Source organism: Malaclemys terrapin, chromosome 8, assembly GCF_027887155.1.
Source record: "Malaclemys terrapin pileata isolate rMalTer1 chromosome 8, rMalTer1.hap1, whole genome shotgun sequence".
NCBI classification, from domain to species: Eukaryota; Metazoa; Chordata; order Testudines; family Emydidae; genus Malaclemys; species Malaclemys terrapin.
This window is the reverse complement of record NC_071512.1, coordinates 22435514-22457575: the sequence shown is the minus strand read 5'-3', so window position 1 is coordinate 22457575 and position 22062 is coordinate 22435514. Positions and strand designations below refer to the sequence as shown.

Here is a 22062-nt window from a genome sequence, read left to right as displayed (position 1 = left end):
GGGTGATAAAGTGCTGCCCTGATGTTTCAGGATGATTGTTACAGTCATTGAGCAGTCCAAAGCACTTGGAATTCATGTCTTATTGCCTCCTCCCCCTATCACGGCATGGTATAATTGTTCAGAACTGCATAGCTTTCCCACCAAGTGTAATAGCACTAACCAGAAAGGTACTGCTATAGCCACTTGGGAATGCTCGTCCAACTGGGTCGTCCCATGTAAATACAGTGTAAACAATGCAAACAAATTGGAGTGAACGAGACAGTAATATACATAGAGGAACTTTATTTTTTTCAATGGCTGATGCGTTACATACTATTCAGCACCATACTTCTGCGATGCTGAATCAGATTGAGACCAGGTCTCCAGGCCTGTGCTCCAAAGTGGCATGGAAATCACTACCCAGAATGGTCCATGAAATTATGAACTCACAAACCACTGAAGTCAATCAATGAGCAGCAATTGAAACTTCAGAGAAGGAAAAAACAAGGATTGAGACCCCCTGTTCTTCAGAGAAGCACTAAATTGCTTTGGTGTTTGAAAATATGATTTACTTCGACCAGAGAAGCGTTGCTGAAACTATTGAGTAGTTATAAAATAATAGCTGCCAGGTGGCTAGTGACAGGTTAACTTACATGAAACCTCTTGCACTTTGGTACCAACCAGTCATTAGCCAGAAGTGACACAGTTCATGGACACTTACGTTTCCTAAATGTACTAAGAGGTTTTAGAACAGGAGTACTTTTTGTTTCAGAGCTGCTGATTATTTTGGCTTGTGAATCAAATGTCCCATTGAGAAACTCCCTTGGACATTTGCCATGAGTAAGACAGTGTTCAGGATTTTATTTTAAATTAAGATAAGATATACTGTTAAAGCACATTAGAATACATTAGGAAAAAATAACAATCCAAGAGCAAAAGAAGGAAAAATGAAACTCCATTGCACATGTCACCATGCTAATGGTCTCATCTCACTCACAGAAATCTTCCACTGATCTTTTTCAGTGCCTTTTTATGGGGAAAGAGAAAAGGGTTTACTTGGTTTTTGTTTGTTTGTTTTGTTTTGTTTGTTTGCCACTCAGAGCCGGCTTCAGGCACCAGCAAAAGAAGCAGGTGCTTCGGGCGGCCAATGGAAAGGGGCGGCATGTCCGGGTCTTTGTTGGCAATTCGTCGGCAGGTCCCTCACTCCCTCTGGGAGGGAAGGACCCGCCGCTGAATTGCCCCCGAAGAATGAAGCGGTGCAGTAGAGCTGCTGCCGAAATGCTGCTGATCGCAGCTTTATCTTTTTTTTTTTTTTTCCTCCGCTTCACCACTTGGAGCGGCAAAAAAGCTGCTCGGAGCCAGCCCTGTTGCCACTTAGGATGAATGTAGGGTCCCAACACTACTTGGGTTACTGTCACAGAACTGAGTCCTGCAAACACCATTCACACGAATAGTTCCACTGAGAACTAAATCACAGGAGTAAAGGTGCTTGGGGATGGTCTTCTCAAAAGCACTCAGCAATGGCCTAACCCTTCTCCCATTGAAGTCAATGGAAATTGTATCATTGACTACAATAGGAGCAGAATTAGGCCAATCCTGAGCACTTCTGAAAAGCCACCCCTACACAAGCATGTGATTACCGAACTGGGCCTTTGTCAAATTGCGTCTCTCACGCGCTCTCTTAGAACATCTTATAGTTACTGCCAGTGCCTGTAGTAAAATATGAAGTGTTAAAGCTAACAGTTTTGTGCCTGCTGCTAACCTCTTCGGGCTTTCTAAATTAAAATTATTTGGCTCTACCATTTCATCTAATTAGGGCTATTCCTGGCCAGTGCACTAATGATTTTTAAAAGAAAAAGATGAGAACTTTAGCATGGAGTTTTTCCAAGTGCAAAGAACATTTCAAGGAAGTCAAGGATAATCAGACACCATGGTTCGAAACCTGCTTGCTGTTATCATGCACAAAATTCTCTTTCTCAGCAATACTTTTTCTTTGTTCAAAGCAGGTTGTTTTTACAGTAGATACCTGTCACATAGCAACAGAACATTAATAAAATAATAATATTTATATGTTAAACTCCCATGTTTTAGAAGCTTAGAATGGAAAAAACACTTCTTTTTAAAAATAATAATAAATAATGTCAACTTTTTTCTTTACATTAAAAAAAATCTGTACATGATTACACAATGTAACAAAATACATTTCTGTTTTCCAGGCTAAGGCCGTCATCTTTGGGTTAGATCTTCATCTAAGGAGGTTACAGGCCCACGGTGTAGAACCTGTGTATTTCCCACTGCACGAAAATCAGACTCCCAGGGTTCCTAGATCTACAGCGTTGCCTGTCATTTACATGCAAAGGAGGAAGCTGCCTACAAGGAATGTAGTAATAGCGGCATGCAGGAAGTAGCTAGGATATGAGATTATTGTAAAAGGGCAGGTGCATCGGGCAACATTTGAAAGTTCTGAAGCTTGTTTTTTTTTTTTTTTTAAACCTCACAGGTGGATGGGGGGAGGGGAGGGAAGAAAAAGCAAAACACCCAAGTAGGAGTTTGTCTTCCAACTGTAGCTAGAAAAGCTCTTCAGATGGCATATATTTATCAACATGGCACTTAGTGAGCTATTACAGATTGATATTCCCTAAGGACTTTGTCTCTTGATCAACCTTTCTTTTACAGGTGGGATACCCAAAGTTTGCCCAAATAAGGACTACTGCATCTAATAGGTAGAAAATGGGGCAGACCATGACTACTGACTTCTGGCTAATATAGAGCAGCACTTGCTGGGACTTGCAGTCTCTGTGGGCCATGTCTCCATATCAAAGATGATATGTCACTGTGGGCTGCATTTTAGATCCTCATGGGCTATTTTTGCTCATTGGCTCTTTTACCAGAGATCTTGGTCAGGACCCTCACTGGAAAAGTATCTACAGGGAAACACTGTTTCCATTTGATATTGCACTGGACAGGGGGAATTGTCAGCTCACACTGACAGATCTCACCATTGAAGATAACTGAGAAGGAAAAGAATTCCTTTTCTTTTCAGAAAGAAAACATAAGCACTACGTCTCTCCTGACAGCACCATGTTAGGCGTAGGTGTGACCTTGAGCAGACAAAGGAGGCATTTACTGCAGTTCACCGTTACAGCTTCAAGTCAGACTTTGAAATCTTTAAGATCACAATATTGTGGCCACAAAACAAAGAGGCGGCATGCAGCAAAAAATGGCAGCTGGCGAAAAACCATAAATCTCAGTGTGGGTATGTGTGTGCGAGGGCTTGTGTGTGTGCTCTTTGTATACAGGGATGGAAGTTTGCACACCTCTGTAAAGCACTGACATTAAGGCCCTGCTGCGTTAATAAAGTCCAGACATCCTCCTGCAGCAACAGAAAGGTCTCCTCAATTGTTCTGCACATTGCATCCCCTCCTCAGCCTCGTCAGTCACCATCTTCATGCTGTTAGCCATTCCTGTCAAATCAATACAGGAGGCACCAGGGAAATGCAGGCAAATGAGCTTGCATTAGAGTCCTGCTGCCCCAAAATCATCTGGGGTGCAGGTGTGCGGTTCCTCTGCCAGGGTCTTCATTAGAAACAGGACTCCTGGGATTCTGGGTCATTGTGGATGGGAAGTTTCTCGTGTTCCTGATGATGCCCATTATGTAAAACTGTGTACCTAGGAGGAGGGGAAAGCAAAACAAATAGGAGTCACTACAGCAAATTAAAAAGGACGGGCTGAGCCTTTTCTTTTCTCAGGAGAGTCTGAGACCTAGGCAGGTTGACTTCAGAGTGCTCCTAATATCCCTTTTCCCTGCTCCACCTGCCAAATAAAATGTAAATCCAAACCATGTTCATGATGGTAGAAGATGACTGTGACTATAATGTTAACCCCAACCTCTGCAAAGTAGGAACCTGCCGGTTCATGTCGAACTGAGCTATAACAAGTACCATAAGAAACCAAGCTAATGAATTAGGAGACCCGGGATTCTGGGGTGGATGTTGGTGACTGAGTTGTCAACACAGAATTGAATCTCTTTAAAGCAAGTATTAAAAAATCACTTTGCTTTGGCTTGGAATGTATGTGTCCTTTAAAGTGACCCAGAGACCTGCCCTCTGAATCATGTGAACCATACACTAAAAACAACTGATTGCTAGTAATCTCAGTTCTTTTAGTACAACTGTCCTGAATACTGATCATTTCATGCCCAATTAGATCATTGCCATGCAGGATTACAACCTTCTGGAGACTCCTGAAATACACACACTTCCCCGATTGAAAAATGAGAGCATTCTGCAGGCTAAACTCCACTTCATATTCACAAATTACTGATTTCCTGCAGACTCTGGGCCCTAACTGATGGTGCTGTAAATGAAGGATGGGGGTAAGGACCTCCATCTCTGCCTCTTATTCCACTATCTAAACTACCAGGCAGCCTCACGCTGCCCTTCTCAAAACAACTTTATGTACAGCAAGTGGCGTTGCTGGCTTAGGCTGGTGGAGACCCATTGTTCTGGTTTCTGTCTCTCCTAGTAAAAGGGATTTGGAGTGCAATGCTTAGTGAAAAGGGGTAGGTGTAAGATGATCGGAAGGCTCCCCAGCAACTGGTGCTAAAGTGGCTCATGCAAATCCTTGCAACACTTCATATCTAATAATCAGTCTTCTTTGCAAGAGTCCAAACTCCCCCCAAAATGGAATTGCTGCACAGAACTAGAGGGGGAAAAATACTGTTCACTGAAGCAATTAATTATAATGACTTCTCAGGTGCCACCCTGTGAGGTCAGATGTTCAAAGTCGCTCAGCACCCCATGTGGATCCAACAAGCTGGCATAGTTAATGCTTCTCTACAAGAGGTGGTTGCTATGTCAATGGGAGAAGCTTCTCCCATCAACACAGTGAGGTCTACATGGGGGGTAGAACTATGTTGCTCAGGGTTTCTCTCCTGAAACTGAGGAGTATAAAAATATTGTTCAGGCATGCAGGAGTGAAATCAGAAAGGCCAAATCACACTTGGAGTTGCAGCTAGTAAGAGATGTTAAGAGTAACAAGAAGGGTTTCTTCAGGTATGTTAGCAACAGGAAGAAGGTCAAGAAAAGTGTGGGCCCCTCACTGAATGAGGGAGGTAACCTAGTGACAGAAGATGTGGAAAAAGCTAATGTACTCAATGCTTTTTTTGCCTCTGTCTTCACGAACAAGGTCAGCTCCCAGACTGCTGCACTGGGCAGCACAGCATGGGGAGGAGGAGACCAGCCTTCTGAGGAGAAAGAAGTGGTTCAGGACTATTTAGAAAAGCTGGCTGAGCACAAGTCCATGGGGCCAGATGCACTGCATCAGAGGGTGCTAAAGGAATTGGCGGATATGATTGCAGAGCCGGTGCCCATCTTTAAAAAAGGGAAGGAGGAGGATCCGGGGAACTACAGGCCAGTCAGCCTCACCTCAGTCCCTGAAAAAATCATGGAGAGGGCCTCAAGGAATCAATTCTGAAGCACTTAAAGGAGAGGAAAATGATCACGAATAGTTAGCATGGATTCATCAAGGGCAAGTCATGCCTGACTAACCTAATTGCCTTCTATGACGAGATAACTGGCTCTGTGGATGAGGGGAAAATAGTGGACATGTTATTCCTTGACTTTAGCAAAGTTTTTGATACGGTCTCCCACAGTATTCTTGCCGGCAAGTTAAAGAAGTATGGGCTGGATGAATGGACTATAAGACAGATAGAAAGCTGGCTAGATCATCGGGCTCAATGGGTAGTGATCAATGGCTCCATGTCTAGTTGGCAGCCGGTACCAAGCGGAGTGCCCCAAGGGTCGGTCCTGGGGTCGGTTTTGTTCACTATCTTCATTAATAATCTAGAGGATGGTGTGGACTGCACCCTCAGCAAATTTGCAGATGACACTAAACTGGGAGGAGTGGTAGATACACTGGAGGGTAGGGATAGGATAGAGGACCTAGACAAATTAGAGGATTGGGCCAAAAGAAATCTGATGAGGTTCAACAAGAACAAATGCAGAGTCCTGCACTTAAGACGGAACAGTCCCATGCACTGCTACAGACTAGGGACCGAGCGGCTAGGCATCAGTTCTGCAGAAAAGGACCTGGGGTTACAGTGGACAAGAAGCTGGATATGAGTCGACAGTATGCCCTTGTTGCCAAGAAGGCTAACGGCATTTTGAGCTGTATAAGTAGGGGCATTACCAGCAGATCGAGGGACGTGATCATTCCCCTCTGTTCGACATTGGTGAGGCCTCATCTGGAGTACTGTGTCCAGTTTTGGGCCCCACACTACAAGAAGGATGTGGAAAAATTGGAAAGAGTCCAGTCGAGGGCAACAAAAATGATTAGGGGTCTGGAGCACATGACTTATGAGGAGACGCTGAGGGAACTGGGATTGTTTAGCCTGCAGAAGAGAAGAATGAGGGGGGATTTGATGGCTGCTTTCAACTACCTGAATGGGGGTTCCAAAGAGGATGGATCTAGATGGTTCTCAGTGGTAGCAGATGACAGAACAAGGAGTAATGGTCTCAAGTTGCAGTGGGGGGAGGCTTAGGTTGGATATTAGGAAAAACTTTTTCAATAGGAGGGTGGGGAAGCACTGAAACGGGTTATCTAGGGAAGTGGTGGAATCTCCTTCCTTAGAGGTTTTTAAGATCAGACTTGACAAAGCCCTGACTGGGATGATTTAGTTGGGAATTGAGCAGGGTTGGACTAGATGACCTCCTGAGGTCCCTTCCAACCCTGATATCCTATGATTCCATGAAACAATTACCCAGTCCTAAAGTGCATGTTTAAAAAGGAATATGATCAGTTCTACTACTTTAGCATGCATGAAGAGGGGAGGCAAATAGCATTAGACCCAAGATTTGTTCTTATAACACTCTAGCCACAGAATGTCTAGAATTGCACACTCCTCTGTGCAGAGTAGGGCCTTTGAGTGCATGTACTAAGTACCTATCTGTTAGGGCCTGTGTAACAGAAAAGGGCCAAAACCAAAAGCGGGGATATGAACACACCCAAACTTTGGGGAAAACTCGCTCTGGATCTAAATTTGTCCTGGCTCAAGCTCATTTCTAATATAGCTATCAGTTGTTTTAATATGGATGATTATGCATGTGGATATAACCATTGAAACAGCTTACCAAGGGATGAGGTGGATTCCCAGCCACTTGAAATCTTTAAAATAAAGATCAGATGGCTTTCTAAAAATATGCTCTAGCTCAACCACAAGATATGGGCTTGATGCTGGAATTAGTGGGTGAAATGCAATGGCCTGTGCTAGACAGGAAGTCAGACAAGATTAACATAATGGTCATTTCTGGCATTAAAAATATAAGAACAATTTGCAAAGACTTAATTTTTGTATATTGTGCCAAGTCATACTGAACTCATTTGTGCAAGAAGCTCTATCAAGGAAACATCAGCAAGCCAGGATCTGTGCTACAGCTGAGTTAAGAGAGACCATGTGCTCTGCGAGCAAGGCAGCCATGCTGCAGAATGATGCACAGTCTGTTCAGCTGCAGGAGAGACAGCTATTGAAAAGTGGCTTCATACAAGGCACCCAAAGGAGGCAGCATATCGTCCATCTCTGCTTGTAGTCAGAAAGAAATTGTCCATGTTCGGCATTTTAGCGGAAGGTGCCATCTGTATGAAAAGCGTGCGAGCTAAAGAGAAATTGTTAGTGTGCTGTAGAATCTCTCAGGGTAGAAATTTATTTTCATGTTGCTTCTGGTGCTTGGTCCAAAAATTCCAACTGTTTGCCATCTGGGGAGATGGGCATATGGGGGAGGGAGAAGCATTCTGTATCACAATGAGCAATCATACCACAGTGTGAAAACTAAAACAAGGGACGCCTGGGAGGTTTCATAAATATACTGCCTAAGGGCTTTTCCATTGGTGGACTACTGTGCTATGTGATGGTTTTTCAGTGGTTTCTCCTTTCATATGACATTTCAGACTGCTTAATTGTTACAGCGCTAACTTTAAAATCCAGATGTAGAAGATCATGAGGCCCCGCCCTTCTCAGATTACAACACTTTATTCAATCTGCTCTCTGGGATTATCATCTTCACTTTACAGGCACAAACATTCACAGAAAGCACATTTCAAATTGAAATGCACAAGCGTTTGTGCAACTGAATTTTACATTCACTCACACTTGAAGCACTTGCATATTCATCCAATTGGGAAACAACATGCCGTGTGACTTATCTCACCAATCACAACTAAGCGACACTATGTGGATGCCGAATAGTCAGGATAAATGTGTCAAGAGGTATTTGCTGAGTAGGTTTGAATAATGAATAAATCTGAGGAAATCACAATCCATGAACAGAAAAAGAGGCTAAACTCATTGAGTAAATTATTCACTGCAAATTATTTGCTCAGCTCTACTACCTACAATGAGTTGCTAATATGGGACGTTTAAGTGCTGGTATATCATTCAAACTCCATTAGAAATAGCTCCCCACTCTTCCTATCATGTATGAAGCTGACTCCTCCCCTAACTCAGTAACGAGAGCTTATTGCCATTTCATTTCAGACCACAAACAGCATCACCCAGCAATAATGTCCGATAAAGGAGAGCCATTATTACCCATAAAGGAACTTCTGCCTCAGGCTGTTTGCATGCTTGCAAAATGGTATTTTAATTGTGATAATGACCAATTTAGAGATAATTGCCTCTGCAGCACACACTGTTTCTGACAGTACAATGGGCTTTTTAATTAAATGGTTGGAATTAGCTTTCAGCACAGTTGAGGGGACTGTTTGGATAAATCCTTGACAGATTCATGATAGAAATGAGGAGGATGTGATCCTAAAATATCTTGGGAATTCACCAAATACAAGGAAAATAATCACCAGTAGGATATAACTTTCTTGCAGTTTCTCCCTTCAACTCTCAGCCAATCGCACCCTCTCCCCCCGTCTCCTCCCCACCCCCACACACACTGATTTGTACAATTAGGGAAGCAAAGCCAAGATAGTTAGTAGTTTTTGGCTCCCCCCAGGTACCCTGTGCTGCAAAACAATCCCCAGAACTGTGGAGGTCTCTTGTGTCTGCTTGTCCCGCTCCTTCCAATGGGAACATTGAAACTTGGATGAACTAGTCAGGAGGCTCCCTATAGAATTATCTGTCATCATGGTGGGGAGTCTAGGAGATTATTTATGGGGCTTTATAGTATTCAAACCAAAGCAGGAAAGAAGCCAGCAGAAGCAAAGGTGGGCATCTCCGCCCTAGAAGAAATGCCCCTGGAAAGCTATCTCGCAGAGGTGACAGCCCAGGATGGTGTGTCACCTGCAAGAATTACATGAGCTAACACTGGAGTGAAGCTCAATGTGCCATGGTGCCTGAGCTTCCTGGATGTGAATTCTAGCCCTGAGCTCAATATTAGACCCAGGATTTGTTCTAGGCAAGGGGCCAAATTCATCCCAACTCCCATTCTGAGTGTGGACCAGGGGCTGGGTAAATAGTGGCTTGACACTTTTGCACCTCCTCTTTCTAAGGGCTGCTCTTGATAGCGGAGCACAACATAGAGTGCCGGGGCCCTTCTAGCAGGCAAAACTAGCTGGAGAACAGGAACATTTCTGTTCCCATTCCCTGGCATGCCCCTTATGCCTGGGTCTCTGTGAGGGTAGTATAAGGCTAGCTACACTGACTATACCTGCCCAGGATGCCCCCTACACCAGGGGAATTCCCCAAGTGGCCACATACAGCATTACAGCATTTTACGCCTGCAGAGACAATGTAAAAGCGCAGTAGAACAGTAATGAATCAGTCCCCTTAACTTTAACAATAGCCCGGGCCTAGCCCTAACACTCATATCCATCCCTCATCTCAAGGACCCTGGCTTGATTCAAGTCTGTAATCTTACATTAAATTAACCTTGGTGGCTACCGCAAGGACGAGGGGCCACTCCACACTCAGAACAATGTCACAAACAATGGGCAAGGATTTGGGTTGCATTAGCAGGCACAGCACATGAAAAACCTGTGGGGAGTGAAGATGGCCCCTGCTGGCTGGAGCTGTCTCACTAATAGACTACAGAAGGGAACTCATGCGTGGCAACTACCTGCACTTTTCGAAGCCTTTGAATAAACATTGGGCTTATCGCTGGCTCCAGTCTTGTTAACCTTTACAAATAAAAATATTTATTCCCAAAGTGTAATAACAGCAGAGAAAAAAACCCAAAATCGAAATACCCAGAACACGCCACGCATGGCGAAAGCATCAATCTCAGCCTTGCTGAGGACAGATTGATAGAGAATACCTCAGCCTCCCTAAACCTATTCCATGTAGTGCAGCCACATCTGCTCTCCGTTTGGTAATCACCCCCGAATCTGCCTGTTTATAGTATCAAGTGCTTGCTGAATAGGAAACTTTATTTTCAATTCACGGGAGCCTGGTTTCTGTTGTTGTGGCGGGGAAACATTTGTTGAAGACTTATACCAAGTTCTGCAGCTACTTACAGACTAGGCTTGGAAAGATTTGATTTGATTGGGGGGTTGTTAATTCTGTCCCTCACCTAGAAAATGAAGGAAACAGTTTTTCATCATCAACATTTATAGAGATAGAGAGGGTTTTTTTGTATCCTTGAGGGTAGTAAAAGTCTCTGTATGTGCATGTTTGTTTTGTGTTTGTACATGCATGCTTTTGCTTCTCCATGTACATTGAAAATTTGTGTTCTGCCTGTAGCTGTGGTAGTGTATGTGTAGTTTTGTGAGTATCTGCGTTGGGACTGGTTTCAGAGTGGTAGCCGTGTTAGTCTGTATCAGCAAAAACGAGGAGTCCTTGTGGTACCTTAGAGACTAACAAATTTATTTGGGCATAACCTTTTGTGGGCTAGAACCCACTTCATCAGATGCATGGAGTGGAAAATACAGGAGCAGGTATAAATACATGAAAAGATGGGAGTTGCCTTACCGAGTGTGAGGTCAGTCTAACGAGACAATTCAATTAACAGTAGGATAACAAAGGGAGGAAAAATACCTTTTGTAGTGGTAATGAGAATGGCCCATTTCAAACAGTTGACAAGAAGGTGTGAGTAACAGTAGGGGGAAATCAGTACGGGGGGAATTAGGTTTAGGTTTTGTAATGACCCAACCACTCCCAGCCTTTATTCAGGCCTAATTTGATGGTGTCCAGTTTGCAAATAAATTCCAGTTCTGCAGTTTCACATTGGAGTCTGTTTTTGAAGTTTTTGTTGTGGAAGATTTGTCACTTTGAGGTCTGTTATTGAGTGACCAGGGAGATTGAAGTGTTCTCCTACTGGTTTTTTAATGTTATAATTCCTGATGTCAGATTTGTGTCCATTTATTCTTTTGTGTAGAGACTGTCCGGTCTGGCCAACGTACATGGCAGAGGGGCAGTGCTGGCACAGTTGCACTGCTGTAGCTATTCAGTGTAGGCATTCACTACAGCAGTGGGAGGGTTTCTCTCTTCCACTGTCTACACCAGGGGTTAGGCTGGCTTAACAACGTCTCTCAAGGCTGTGGATTTTTCGCACCCCTGAGAGACATAGCTATGCCAATGTAAGTTTTCACTATACACCAGCCCCTAGTACATAGTAAGAACATTCTGTCTGCTATTCAATACACCTGTTTAAAAATAATCTGTCCCCACCTTGGGGTTTGGGTACCAAGAAAATTTTAAATCTGAACTCTAGGAGAGATGAACATATTATTATTTGCATCACTGTAGCACAAGATAGAAACCCCCTCGTGCTGGGCTCTGCCAGACATACTAAAAGACAGTGCCTGCCCTGAAGGGTTTACAATCTAATTTAAGATGCAACAAGTGGGTGTAACAGATGATTGGAGCGGATGGAGGAGGGAGGTTCAGGGTAACTCTCACAGGAACATGCAGTTACATAGACTTGCTACATGACAATTAGCAGGCTTCAAGTGAAAATACATTTTTAAATCAACCAGAAATAGTAGTGATCTCAGGGATCCCTAATGAAGCTTGATAGCAAATGCAGCCAGCCTTTCAGCTGCTCCCTGCTCTGCCTCTGCCCCTGCACTCTGGGGGCTCAACGCAACAGCAGCCTTGTATCATTACCCTTAGTTCTCCATCTGTGCCCTGAAAGTATTTGCCTTGCATCAGTGAACTACTAAAGGATCCTGCAGCGGTGTCATAGCTGTGGGTAGGAGTGATGCTGATTCCTCTGGTGTTCTAACTGATGAGTGGAGGAGGAACAAAGCCTTCAGCCGTTTCTCTCCTGATGAGGGCTGTGAAGAACCTGTCTGATGCGAGAAGCTTCATTTTGGGAACAGTTTACCAGCTTAAGGCAGTTAAACTAGGCAGCCCCCAAACCTACCTAGTGTAATGGACTATGCTATTTGCTATGGAGTTGTGTGCTGAAGCCTAAGTGGGAAGCAAATGCACATAAATAGGGTGTGGTAAGGGGGTTGGAATGTAGGTAACACTCAGAGCTGGGTCAGTACAGACCATTGCAACTTAAAGAGGCTTTGACACTGCATCTCTGCCTTTATTTTTGTTAGATCAGATCATATGAAAACCAGTGGCACAGAAGGCTCAGAGACAAAATAATCCAAAAGATCTAAAATGCGCATTATTGTCGGTCTGAGCAGAATGTCCAGTAGATGGAAGAGCTGAACCACCCCACAAAATAAAGAAGAGGGAGATGGTGAAATGAGATTTCAAGAAAGGAGCCTGGTGGACAGATGGCCACTTCCAATTCCAGTAGGAGATTCCAAGGAGCCTCTGCTATTGTCAGACATGTTGAGTACCCTGTCACTGTGGGTAGATAAAGGCAGGCAGGATGTCCTTAAGCAGGATGTCCTGAAAGGCAACAGAGATAGAAGCATCCCGAGGATGCTGAAAAATTTGAAGACCTAGGACTTCTTCTATGATTAGATCCTAACGGGTTCAAGACGATTTAAGTCACAATTACATTATGCAGACAAACTGTAGTAGGAGCATTTTGAGTGAAATAAGAACAAGAGGGGAGGTGGGCGGGTTGGTGGCCATATATCACTGGAACCTAGCAAACAAGGTGAATCAGGAGTTGAGGGCACCTCTTAGGGTTGAAAACTGTGTTGGTCTAATAACCTTCCATGCCTGCCTTTTCTTAGGAGACTGATACATAAGAACATAAGAATGGCCATACTGGGTTAGATCAAAGGTCTATCTAGCCCAGTATCCTGCCTTCCGACAGCGGCCAATGCCAGGTGCCCCAGAGGGAATGAACAGAACAGGTCATCATCAAGCAATCCAGGCCCTGTCACCCATTCCCATCTTCTGGCAAACAGACATATTCTGGGCTGACCCACTGTGGCTGTTTACAACATCCCTTTTATAGCAATCACCCAATATAGTGTCTATTTCTCAAAGCTCTGTTCCAGTCTGATGCACTGAGAGAGAAATAACCCTTTGCTATAGTGCATCAGGATTACAGTGAACAATCACTTGGCAGCCCAGAGTAGATTATTTTAATGGATACATCATTCTGAAATAAGCCTTCCACCATCTGTTTGGCCTCATAATTACAAATGCAAACAACATAATTCACAATTGCAACATAAAAAAAATAAAATAAAAAAATAGAGATGAGATTAAGATGATTGTGTATGGTAGTTATTCCAGGCCATCAAGCATCTGTTCTGCTTTATTCCCGTTTCAGGCACAAGTGGAGAACAGCCTCTCTGATTCTTTATTTTGTAGCAAACAGTAATTCACAATGTGTTTTCCTACAGTAGTTACAGATGTAGGGAAGGTTTGGGGCAGACAATGTGATATACACATGTCCGCATTAGTGGTAGGGTGAAGAGAACCATTTAGGCTGTGCTGAAGCAGAGTGGGCCATGAAGCATTCTGGGCAGGGACACAGGTTTATCCCAACCCCAAGTGGAAGAAGTTGCAAAAGAGTTAGAAAGGAAGGAAGGGGGAAAGAAGAGAAACACTTCACTGTTAAAAGTAGCATTCCCCATGTTTAACAGTGTTAAGGGAAACACAATAGCTCCCAGAGATCCCAAGATGTGTGAGTGGGGACTTCATGGGCAAGGTTAAGCAGCCCATGGCTGTGTTATCTTTCCCAAATGACTTCTATGAAGCTGGAAAAGGGACGATGAGCTGCTCCACCTCCAGCCCACTCATTCGGCTCCCTGCTCCTTTATCTCCACCCTTCCTCCCAGGAGATAACTAGTTAGGTAACTAGTTCCTTACATACCATAGGATGAATTTCACCAGGCCCTGCTGACTTGAATTTCTAGTAGTTCTGTTCACTTAATTCTCAGCTGTGATACTTAGAAAAATGTCTGGCAAAAAGTTATGGAGTAAAATTTTCAAAAGCACCTAAGTGACGTAGGAGCCTAACCGCATTTTCAAAAGCACCTGAAGTCGCACTGACTTTCAATGAAACTTAGGTGCATGTAAGTCCCAGATCCTCAAAGGTATTTAGGCACTTAACTCCCATTGAACTCTCAGTGACTTTGAGGATCTGGGCCCTATGCCACATAGGTTCTTTTGAAAATTTTACCCTTGACAATGTCGAAGAAATAGTTACACATTCCAAATTTCTTCAGGGACGCAGTATATACAAGGTATACTCCTTACTCCTGTTTAACGGTGCCAATCCAAAAGCAGGCAAAGCTTGCAGTAGATTAGAACAATAATACTCATCACTAATTATCTGCACTCATGTAACATCTTTCATCCAAGGACTACAAAGTGCTTTTTAAACATTAAATGATACTTACCTACAATTATTTTCTCTGTAAACAGATGGGACACAAAGATGTGAAGTGGTCACCCAGGGATTCAATGACCAACAGTTCTGTGCTACACTCACTAGAGCACTCTAACATATTAGAGAGACAAGGTGGGTGAGGCAATATCTTTAACTGGATCAACTTGGTGAGAGACAAGCTTTTGAGCTTACACAGAGCTTGAAAGCTTTCCTCTCTCACTAACAGAAGTTGGTCCAATAAAAGATATTACCTCACCCACCTTGTCTCTTTAATATCCTGGGACCAAGATGGCGACTACAATACTGCATACATTGAAACATATGGCATTTGGAGGCTGTGTATGTAAGGAGCTAAGAATCAGGCCCGACTGATTAGTTGTGGTCAGGGCCGGCTCTAGGATTTTTGCCGCCCAAAGCAAAAACAATTTTGGCCCCTCCCCCAACCCCCCCCCCCCCGGTTCTTTAATTACCCCACCCTCGGCCCTGCCTCAACTCCGCCCCTTCCCCAAATCCCCAGCCCTGCCTCCTCCCCCCAGGCTCTCAAGCCTAGAAGGGAGGGAGGGGGAGACTCCTAGTGGCCGCGGCAGGGCTCTCAAGCCTGGGACGGAGGGGGGAGCAGCGGCGCGCGAAACGGCCGCTTGGGATCTCCCCCCCTCCCAGGTTTGAGAGCCTGGGAGGGAGGGGGAGACGCCGAGTGGCCGCGGTGCGGGCGCCGCTGCTCCCTCTCCCTCCCAGGTTTGAGAGCCTGGGAGGGAGGGGGAGACCCCGAGCCGCCGCGGCGCGCGAAACAGCTGATTCACGCGCTGCTGCTCCCCCTCCCTCCCAGGTTTGAGGGCCTGGGAGGGAGGGCGAGTAGCGGTGCATGAATCAGCTGTTTCACGCGCCCTGCCAGCAGCAGCGGAGGTGAGCTAGGGCGGCCAGGGCACATTTTTAGGGGCGGCATTCTGGCGCCGGCCATGCCACCCCTAAAAATGTGCTGCCCCAAGCACCAGCTTGTTTTGCTGGTGCCTAGAGCCGGCCCTGGTTGTGGTCCAACTTCTGCTTTAAGTTACATCAGGGAAAATCCAGAGTAACTCCTGTCTGTGTTACTTATATGGCCTCCATCTAAGCTCTGCACAATCTTGAATGTATTTTCAAGATTATATAACTGTAAGTTATAACATCCAATTAGATAGGGAAGTGCTATTCTCCCCATCTAACGGGTGGGGAACTATGGCTCACATAGACTAACTGGCTTGCCCAAGGCAACACAAGAAGTCTGTGGCAGAGAATTGAACCTGAGTCTCTCGCGTCCTAGGTTAGCACCCTAACCAGTGGACTGTCCTTACCATGTTTAGAATTAATTTTCACTGATGTTAATTCTATACCTTAATTTTGATTTGCTTCCCTCTTTAGTCACATGTTCTTTGCTGATGAAGCTGCTATGAATTGTTCATTAAAAACAGAAGCCCCCTCCGTAGCCTATATTTGTGGTGTTATGCAATGGAAGTGAACAGCATTCGTATGCTCTTGGTGCATAAGTTTTCATTTCAATTGCAATATGTGGCTTTACCAGCTGTAGCAACCTACATGGAACCCAAAGGGTGCAAACAGCAGTGACTTTAAGTCCTGGTAGGTTCTGTTACTTTTAGTTTGTTTGTTTTTTGTTTTAAATGCAGGAGTATGCTTAATCTGTTACCAGGCTGGGGTTAGATTGGAACATTCTGCTTGATCAAGCACACAGCCTAATTTGGACAAATTCTTCATCCATTTTGTTTTGAATTGACATTTCTGTTCTTTGCCAACCAGATCAAAAAGAAAAATTCAATTCAAAAGGAAATAAAATGAAAAATGGAAAATATCCAATGCAAATTGTGAAACATTTTGGTTAAACAAAAACTGCATTTTTCATGGAAAAAAAAATCTCGCTGGAACAATTTTGACCAGCTCTTTCTCTGCACATTATGATATAATTACAAATTAGCCTTCAACAAATCCATCTGGGAAAATCAAGATTCTACATCTTCAGGCTATTTACTGTGGCACTAATAAGCAAGGCACGCCTTTCCCCTTAAGGCTCCATATCAGCAAGCATTACAAGGCCTGTGGTAAGGAAGATGGAGAACAAAAGTAAAGGGAGAATTATAAAAATATAGACTCATAGACTCATAGACTCTAAGGTCAGAAGGGACCATTATGATCATCTAGTCTGACCTCCCGCATGATGCAGGCCACAAAAGCTGACCCACCCACTCCTGGAAGAATTCCCTCCCTTAACTCAGCTGTTGAAGTCCCCAAATCATGATTTAGAGACTTCAAATTGCAGAGAATCCTCCAGCAAGTGACCCCTGCCCCATGCTGCGGAGGAAGGGGCAAATGTAAAACAAGACAAAAAATTCACCCCACAACCTATTCCTATTGGGCTGTTGGCCCAATGATATAAGAAGCTCCACCACCAGGTAGAAGTTCCAGTTCTTCCTCCACATTTGGAGGCATTTTAAATCTGTGGGTCCAAACCTATATTGCAACATACTAATCACAGATGGTTCTCATGCTTATCCCTGCTCCACTCTTAATAAGAGTGTAGACTTCATGGAACAAACTGGCTTCCTTCTCTTTGCAGGCTCTGAGAGGAATGACTCATGCCTCCAGCTAGGGAAATTGAACTGCCATATTTGGGCAACAGTTGAAAATCGTTACAGGATGTTAAGGAGGACAACACCACCTACTCTACCCTGCGAAACAGTGACTCTGCTGGAAAAAGATTTGGGGGTTGTGGCGAATAATCAGCTGAACAAGTGCTCCCCATGTGACAGTGTGGACAAAAGGGCTAATTTGATCCCTGGATGCATAAACAATCTTGAGTATAGGAATAGAGAGGTTATTTTATCTCTGGATTTGGCACTGGTGTGACCTCTGCTGGAATACTGTGCCCAGTTCTGGTGTTCACAATTCAAGAGGGATGCAGATAGACTGGAGAGGGTTCAGAGAAGAGCTCCAAGAATGATTAAAGGATTAGAAAACATGCTTTATAGTAACAGGCTCAAGGAGTTCTATTTATTTAGCTTAACAAAAAGAATGTTAAGGAGTTAGTTCATTACAGTCTATAAGTACCTACACGGGGAACAAATATTTAATAATGGGTTCTTCAATCTAGCAGAGACAGGTATAATTCAACTTCCAGCCATTGAATTGTAGCTAGACAAATTAAGACTGGAAATAAGGCACAAATTTTTAACAGTGAGCATAATTAACTACTGGAATGACTTACCAAGTACTGTGGGTGGATTCTCCATCACTGCCATTTTTAAAGTCAAGATTGGAGGTTTTTCTAAAAGATCTGCTCTAGGAATTATTTTGGGGAAGTTCTATGGCTTGTGTTATACAAAAGGCCAGGCTAGAGGATCCCAGTGGTCCCTTCTAGCCTTGGAATTTATGAATCTCTGAACCTGCTGAATACAATTTCTTGGGTGAAATTGAGCTTGCAATTTAGCTCTCATTCTGCTTTTTTGCTGATGTGTTAATGTTGCAGAACATCTTAAATTGATCTCATATTCCCTGTTGGTAACCTACCTAACATTTCCGGTACAACTGCTCAGATTGTCTTTCTGTAAATTACTCATTTATCCTAATTTCAAGAGAGAGAAAGATTTTTGGTTTCTGCTTTGTAATCTTTGTGTTTCTTTGCATGACTGACATCCTTTCACTTAGAGACAGACGAATGGTTTATAGAAGGTGTGTTTATTAAAGATATGGTAGCCCTTTCACATACACATCTGTAATTCCTTAGGATCTTCTTTGCCTTCTGAGTGGCAAATTTTTAAGGAATTTTTTTGAATGGACCAAAGCAGCAATGAAGTTTAAGGGTATGCAAGAGCTAGGAGACCACTATAGAGCTGTTCTGTTAGTGCTCACTGATGTTTAAGAATGCATTTCCTTTAATCACATGTATGCTCTGTTTTGCTCACTTCCTATGAACATTCAAGCATATGTTTTACTCCTACAAATGCTTGAGGAAAGTAAATTTTAAGCTAGAAGTGCCAAGGTGAAACTCTGCTAGTGCCAGTATTCGGACTGGCTCCCTGCATCTGCTTGGGAGCTAAATTTGTCTGCCTAGCAGACAAATGTTTCCATCCTCTGCTGCCATGACTATTTCTCTTCATTGCATACTGACGGTCAGTAAGTGTATTTTATATAAGTCACTGCTTAATGCGGCAGGAGTGCAGGGTTCCCTTACCAGAGTGCTGGCAAGGAAACAGTTAAACAAGTCAGACTAGTATCTGACTGCACCCTTTGTAGCTAGCACCATACATGCACATAAGTTTTACTCTTCAACAGTCAGCCAACAAATCCTACAATAGGATACATCTCGACAACGGATACACAGCTGGTGTGTTGAAACCACAGCTTATCAGGCTGACCAATATGATCGCATTCTTTCCTTGTGCTCCCCATCTGTCTGTCTGTATCCATTTCTTAATTCTTGTCTTATACTTTGGCCTGGTCTACACTGGGGGGAGGGGAGGATAAATCTAAGATGCGCAACTTCAGCTACGAGAATAGCATAGCTGAAGTCGACGTATCTTAGATCAAATTAAAATTACTTACTTTGCATCCTCGCAGCGCTGGATCAACGGCCGCGGCTCCCCCGTCGACTTTGCTTCCGCCTCTCACGCTGCTGGAGAGTGATCGGGGATCGATTTATCGCGTCTACACTACACGTGATAAATCGATCCCCGATAGATAGATCGCTACCCGCCGATCCGGCGGGTAGTGTAGACGTACCCTTAGATTGGAAGCCGCTTGGGGCAGGTGCCATCTTTTCATTCTATATTTATATGGCTCCTAGCAGAATGCGAACAATACCTCCGGCAACACCAATATGTCCCTGAAAAGATTCAAAATTTCCTAAAATACCCCAATCAAGTTTGAAGGTATATTTGACCTGCTATTGTCTCCTTAATATTTTTTTAAAGGAAAGAAAATTTATAGTTTGGGCCTAAGCAGTGGACAGTGTGGTGCAGTGTGTAAAATGTACATAAATATAGTCAAAAATGCCACTTTTGCACTCCAACTGCTTTTTTAACATCAGTTTCTCGTGAAGGCATTTAGATGGATTCACCAGCAGAGTGGATTTAGAAACAATTTGTAGTCAAATTTAAATACAAATTTGTCTCGGAATCACTTGATATTCCGGCTGCTACTCTGAAACTTGATATTCTTGAGCCATCATGCTCAATGTGTGAAGTATTTACTTCAGATCAAGTAGTGACCTGGAACTAGGCATATGCTCATCATTCTTTATTAAACTTTAGTTGGGGTTTTATGAAAACAGTTGCTCCCCATCCCACTTACTCCAGCCTCTGGTATGTCTCATCAGACCTCTCCAGAGAGCCTCACTCCTAAAATGAGCTGCCAGTTCTCACTTCGAGAAAGAGAGAAAGATGCCACTGAAAGCAAATGTGTATTTTGACTTCCTTTACATCAGTCAAATCAACGAACAACAAACAAAGCATTTATCAAACTTGTTGTTCCTCTTCTCCCTTTTCTCTTCTTTACAGATGTAACTCAAGTAGTCCCTGCACGCTGTTTATTAGCGGAACTCTTCCTGAGTTCTCACTCTGCCTGTCCATCTTTGGCTCCAGTGGACTGGCTCTACATTAGGCCCATTTGTCTGCAGGCACATTTCAAGACCGCATCCAATCAGACATGCACAATCCCATGGAAGTCAGTGGAGTTATACCGGGGTGAATCTGGCTCCTTGAGTTTTGTCTGTGTCAAAGTTACATCAGCTTAGTTAGGTAAAGTAATATGATTTATACAGCTGAGGACCTCACTGAATTATGTCAGGAAGTGAAATTGAAGAAGCCAGTCTGATAATTGGATGGTAACTTTCAGGAGATCCAAACTCAAGAGTGGAATACAGGATGGGAAATATCAAACACTTGGTGGTGAGTCTATAGCCTCCAGCTAAGGTGACCAGATGTCCCAATTTTATAGGGACAGTCCCAATTTTGGGGGCTTTTTCTTATATTGGCTCCTATTACCCCCCACCCCCATCCCCATTTTTCACATTTGCTGTCTGGTCACCCTACCTCCAGCCCAATCAACAGTACTGGAGTGAATTTCAAAAAACATTGGTCACTGAGCCTCTTTTTCCTATGTTATATGGCAAAGCTCACTGGTTGGGAGGAGTGAGCTGGATTGAGAACCTCAGAGACTGAAGTTCTTTATTTATCCACTGGAGAGGTACAGCATGGTCAGCAATAGTGCAAGTTTGCCTGTACTGCCTCTCTCCAATGTGCCTCAAACCTGACCCTGACGGATCATTTCTATGGGTGCAGACAGTTCAGCTTGGCCTCTCAAGGGAGATTGCCAGGCACTGCTGTCCCCCTGCCACAGACCCCAGAAGAGAGAGAGATTTGTCAAAAATCAAAAACAGGAAACTAGTTTGAAACAACTGATGCATTTCATGTGGGTCACCACGGTGGCAGTGACTTACAGTCACTACAGACAGGACTGAGACGGCAAAGGCTCTGCATTCCATTATCTCTGCTTACCAGCCCAGATCCTCATGCACGATGCTATAAAGTCTGGCCCCACTCAGAACTGAATAATAACCTTCTAAGAAGGCAATTGTATGCTTTATACACCATGGAAGTGTAGAAGAAGAAGAGGAAAGCATGAGACTAAAACGATCTGATCTTAACCCTATTTACAAATACTGACTATGCACTAATAGAATGGAGAACAGCTGAGCTTTTAAATGATTTCTTTAAAGAATTTGTTAAGAGAAGATGGTCTTGGAGTTAAGACACTGTTCTGACATTAAGGGAACTAGGTTCAGTTCTGAGATCTGCCAGATTTTCTGTGTGACCTTTGGCAAGTTACTTAATTTCTCTGTGCCTCAGTTCTTCATCTATAAAATTGGGAAATTAATACTTCCTTTGTCCATCTTGCTTTTTTAGATTGTAAGCTCTTAGGACTAGAGGCTGTCTCTTGCCACCTGTATGTAAAGTATAGCACAATTTGGACATTTTCTTGGTTGGGGCCTTGAGGTGCTATAGTAAGAAAAAATAATTAATATAATAGTTTAGTTTATTCCAAATAACGTATGTAGTTTAGTTTAAAATGTGTTGCTTATGTAAGATGGGACTAGGCTAAAATACCCTTCAGTACAGTACAGTCTGAGGCTGTATTAAGTATTTTTTAAAATTCCAATCACTCTACAAGTATTTGCTAAAATTCTTCCTTCCTTCATTTGTAAAGTCAAGTATATGTTTCCACTTAGATAAGTAACTGGTATTAGATTATATTTGCCCAAAGGCCTTTGCTGCAGTTATCTAAGGGCATCTTCCTCATGGTTATGATTCTCATTTTCCTCCTTATTATCATCGTAGCATAG

The 22062-nt window shown here is 43.5% G+C and overlaps 1 protein-coding gene across 3 annotated transcripts in view; it reads right to left on the bottom strand.

The window, feature by feature from the left end:
- Positions 1-262: 262 nt before the first annotated feature.
- The window catches only part of HTR4 (5-hydroxytryptamine receptor 4), a 228659-nt gene continuing 206859 nt past the window's right edge, over positions 263-22062 (bottom strand). For 2 of the 3 annotated variants that reach the window (XM_054038667.1, XM_054038668.1), the window contains one exon: positions 263-3648. In XM_054038667.1, coding sequence (XP_053894642.1) covers positions 3561-3648 — 88 coding nt within the window. In that variant the 3' untranslated portion in view covers positions 263-3560. The remainder of the gene's footprint in view (positions 3649-22062) is intronic. The other variant, XM_054038670.1, reaches the window with a different exon arrangement.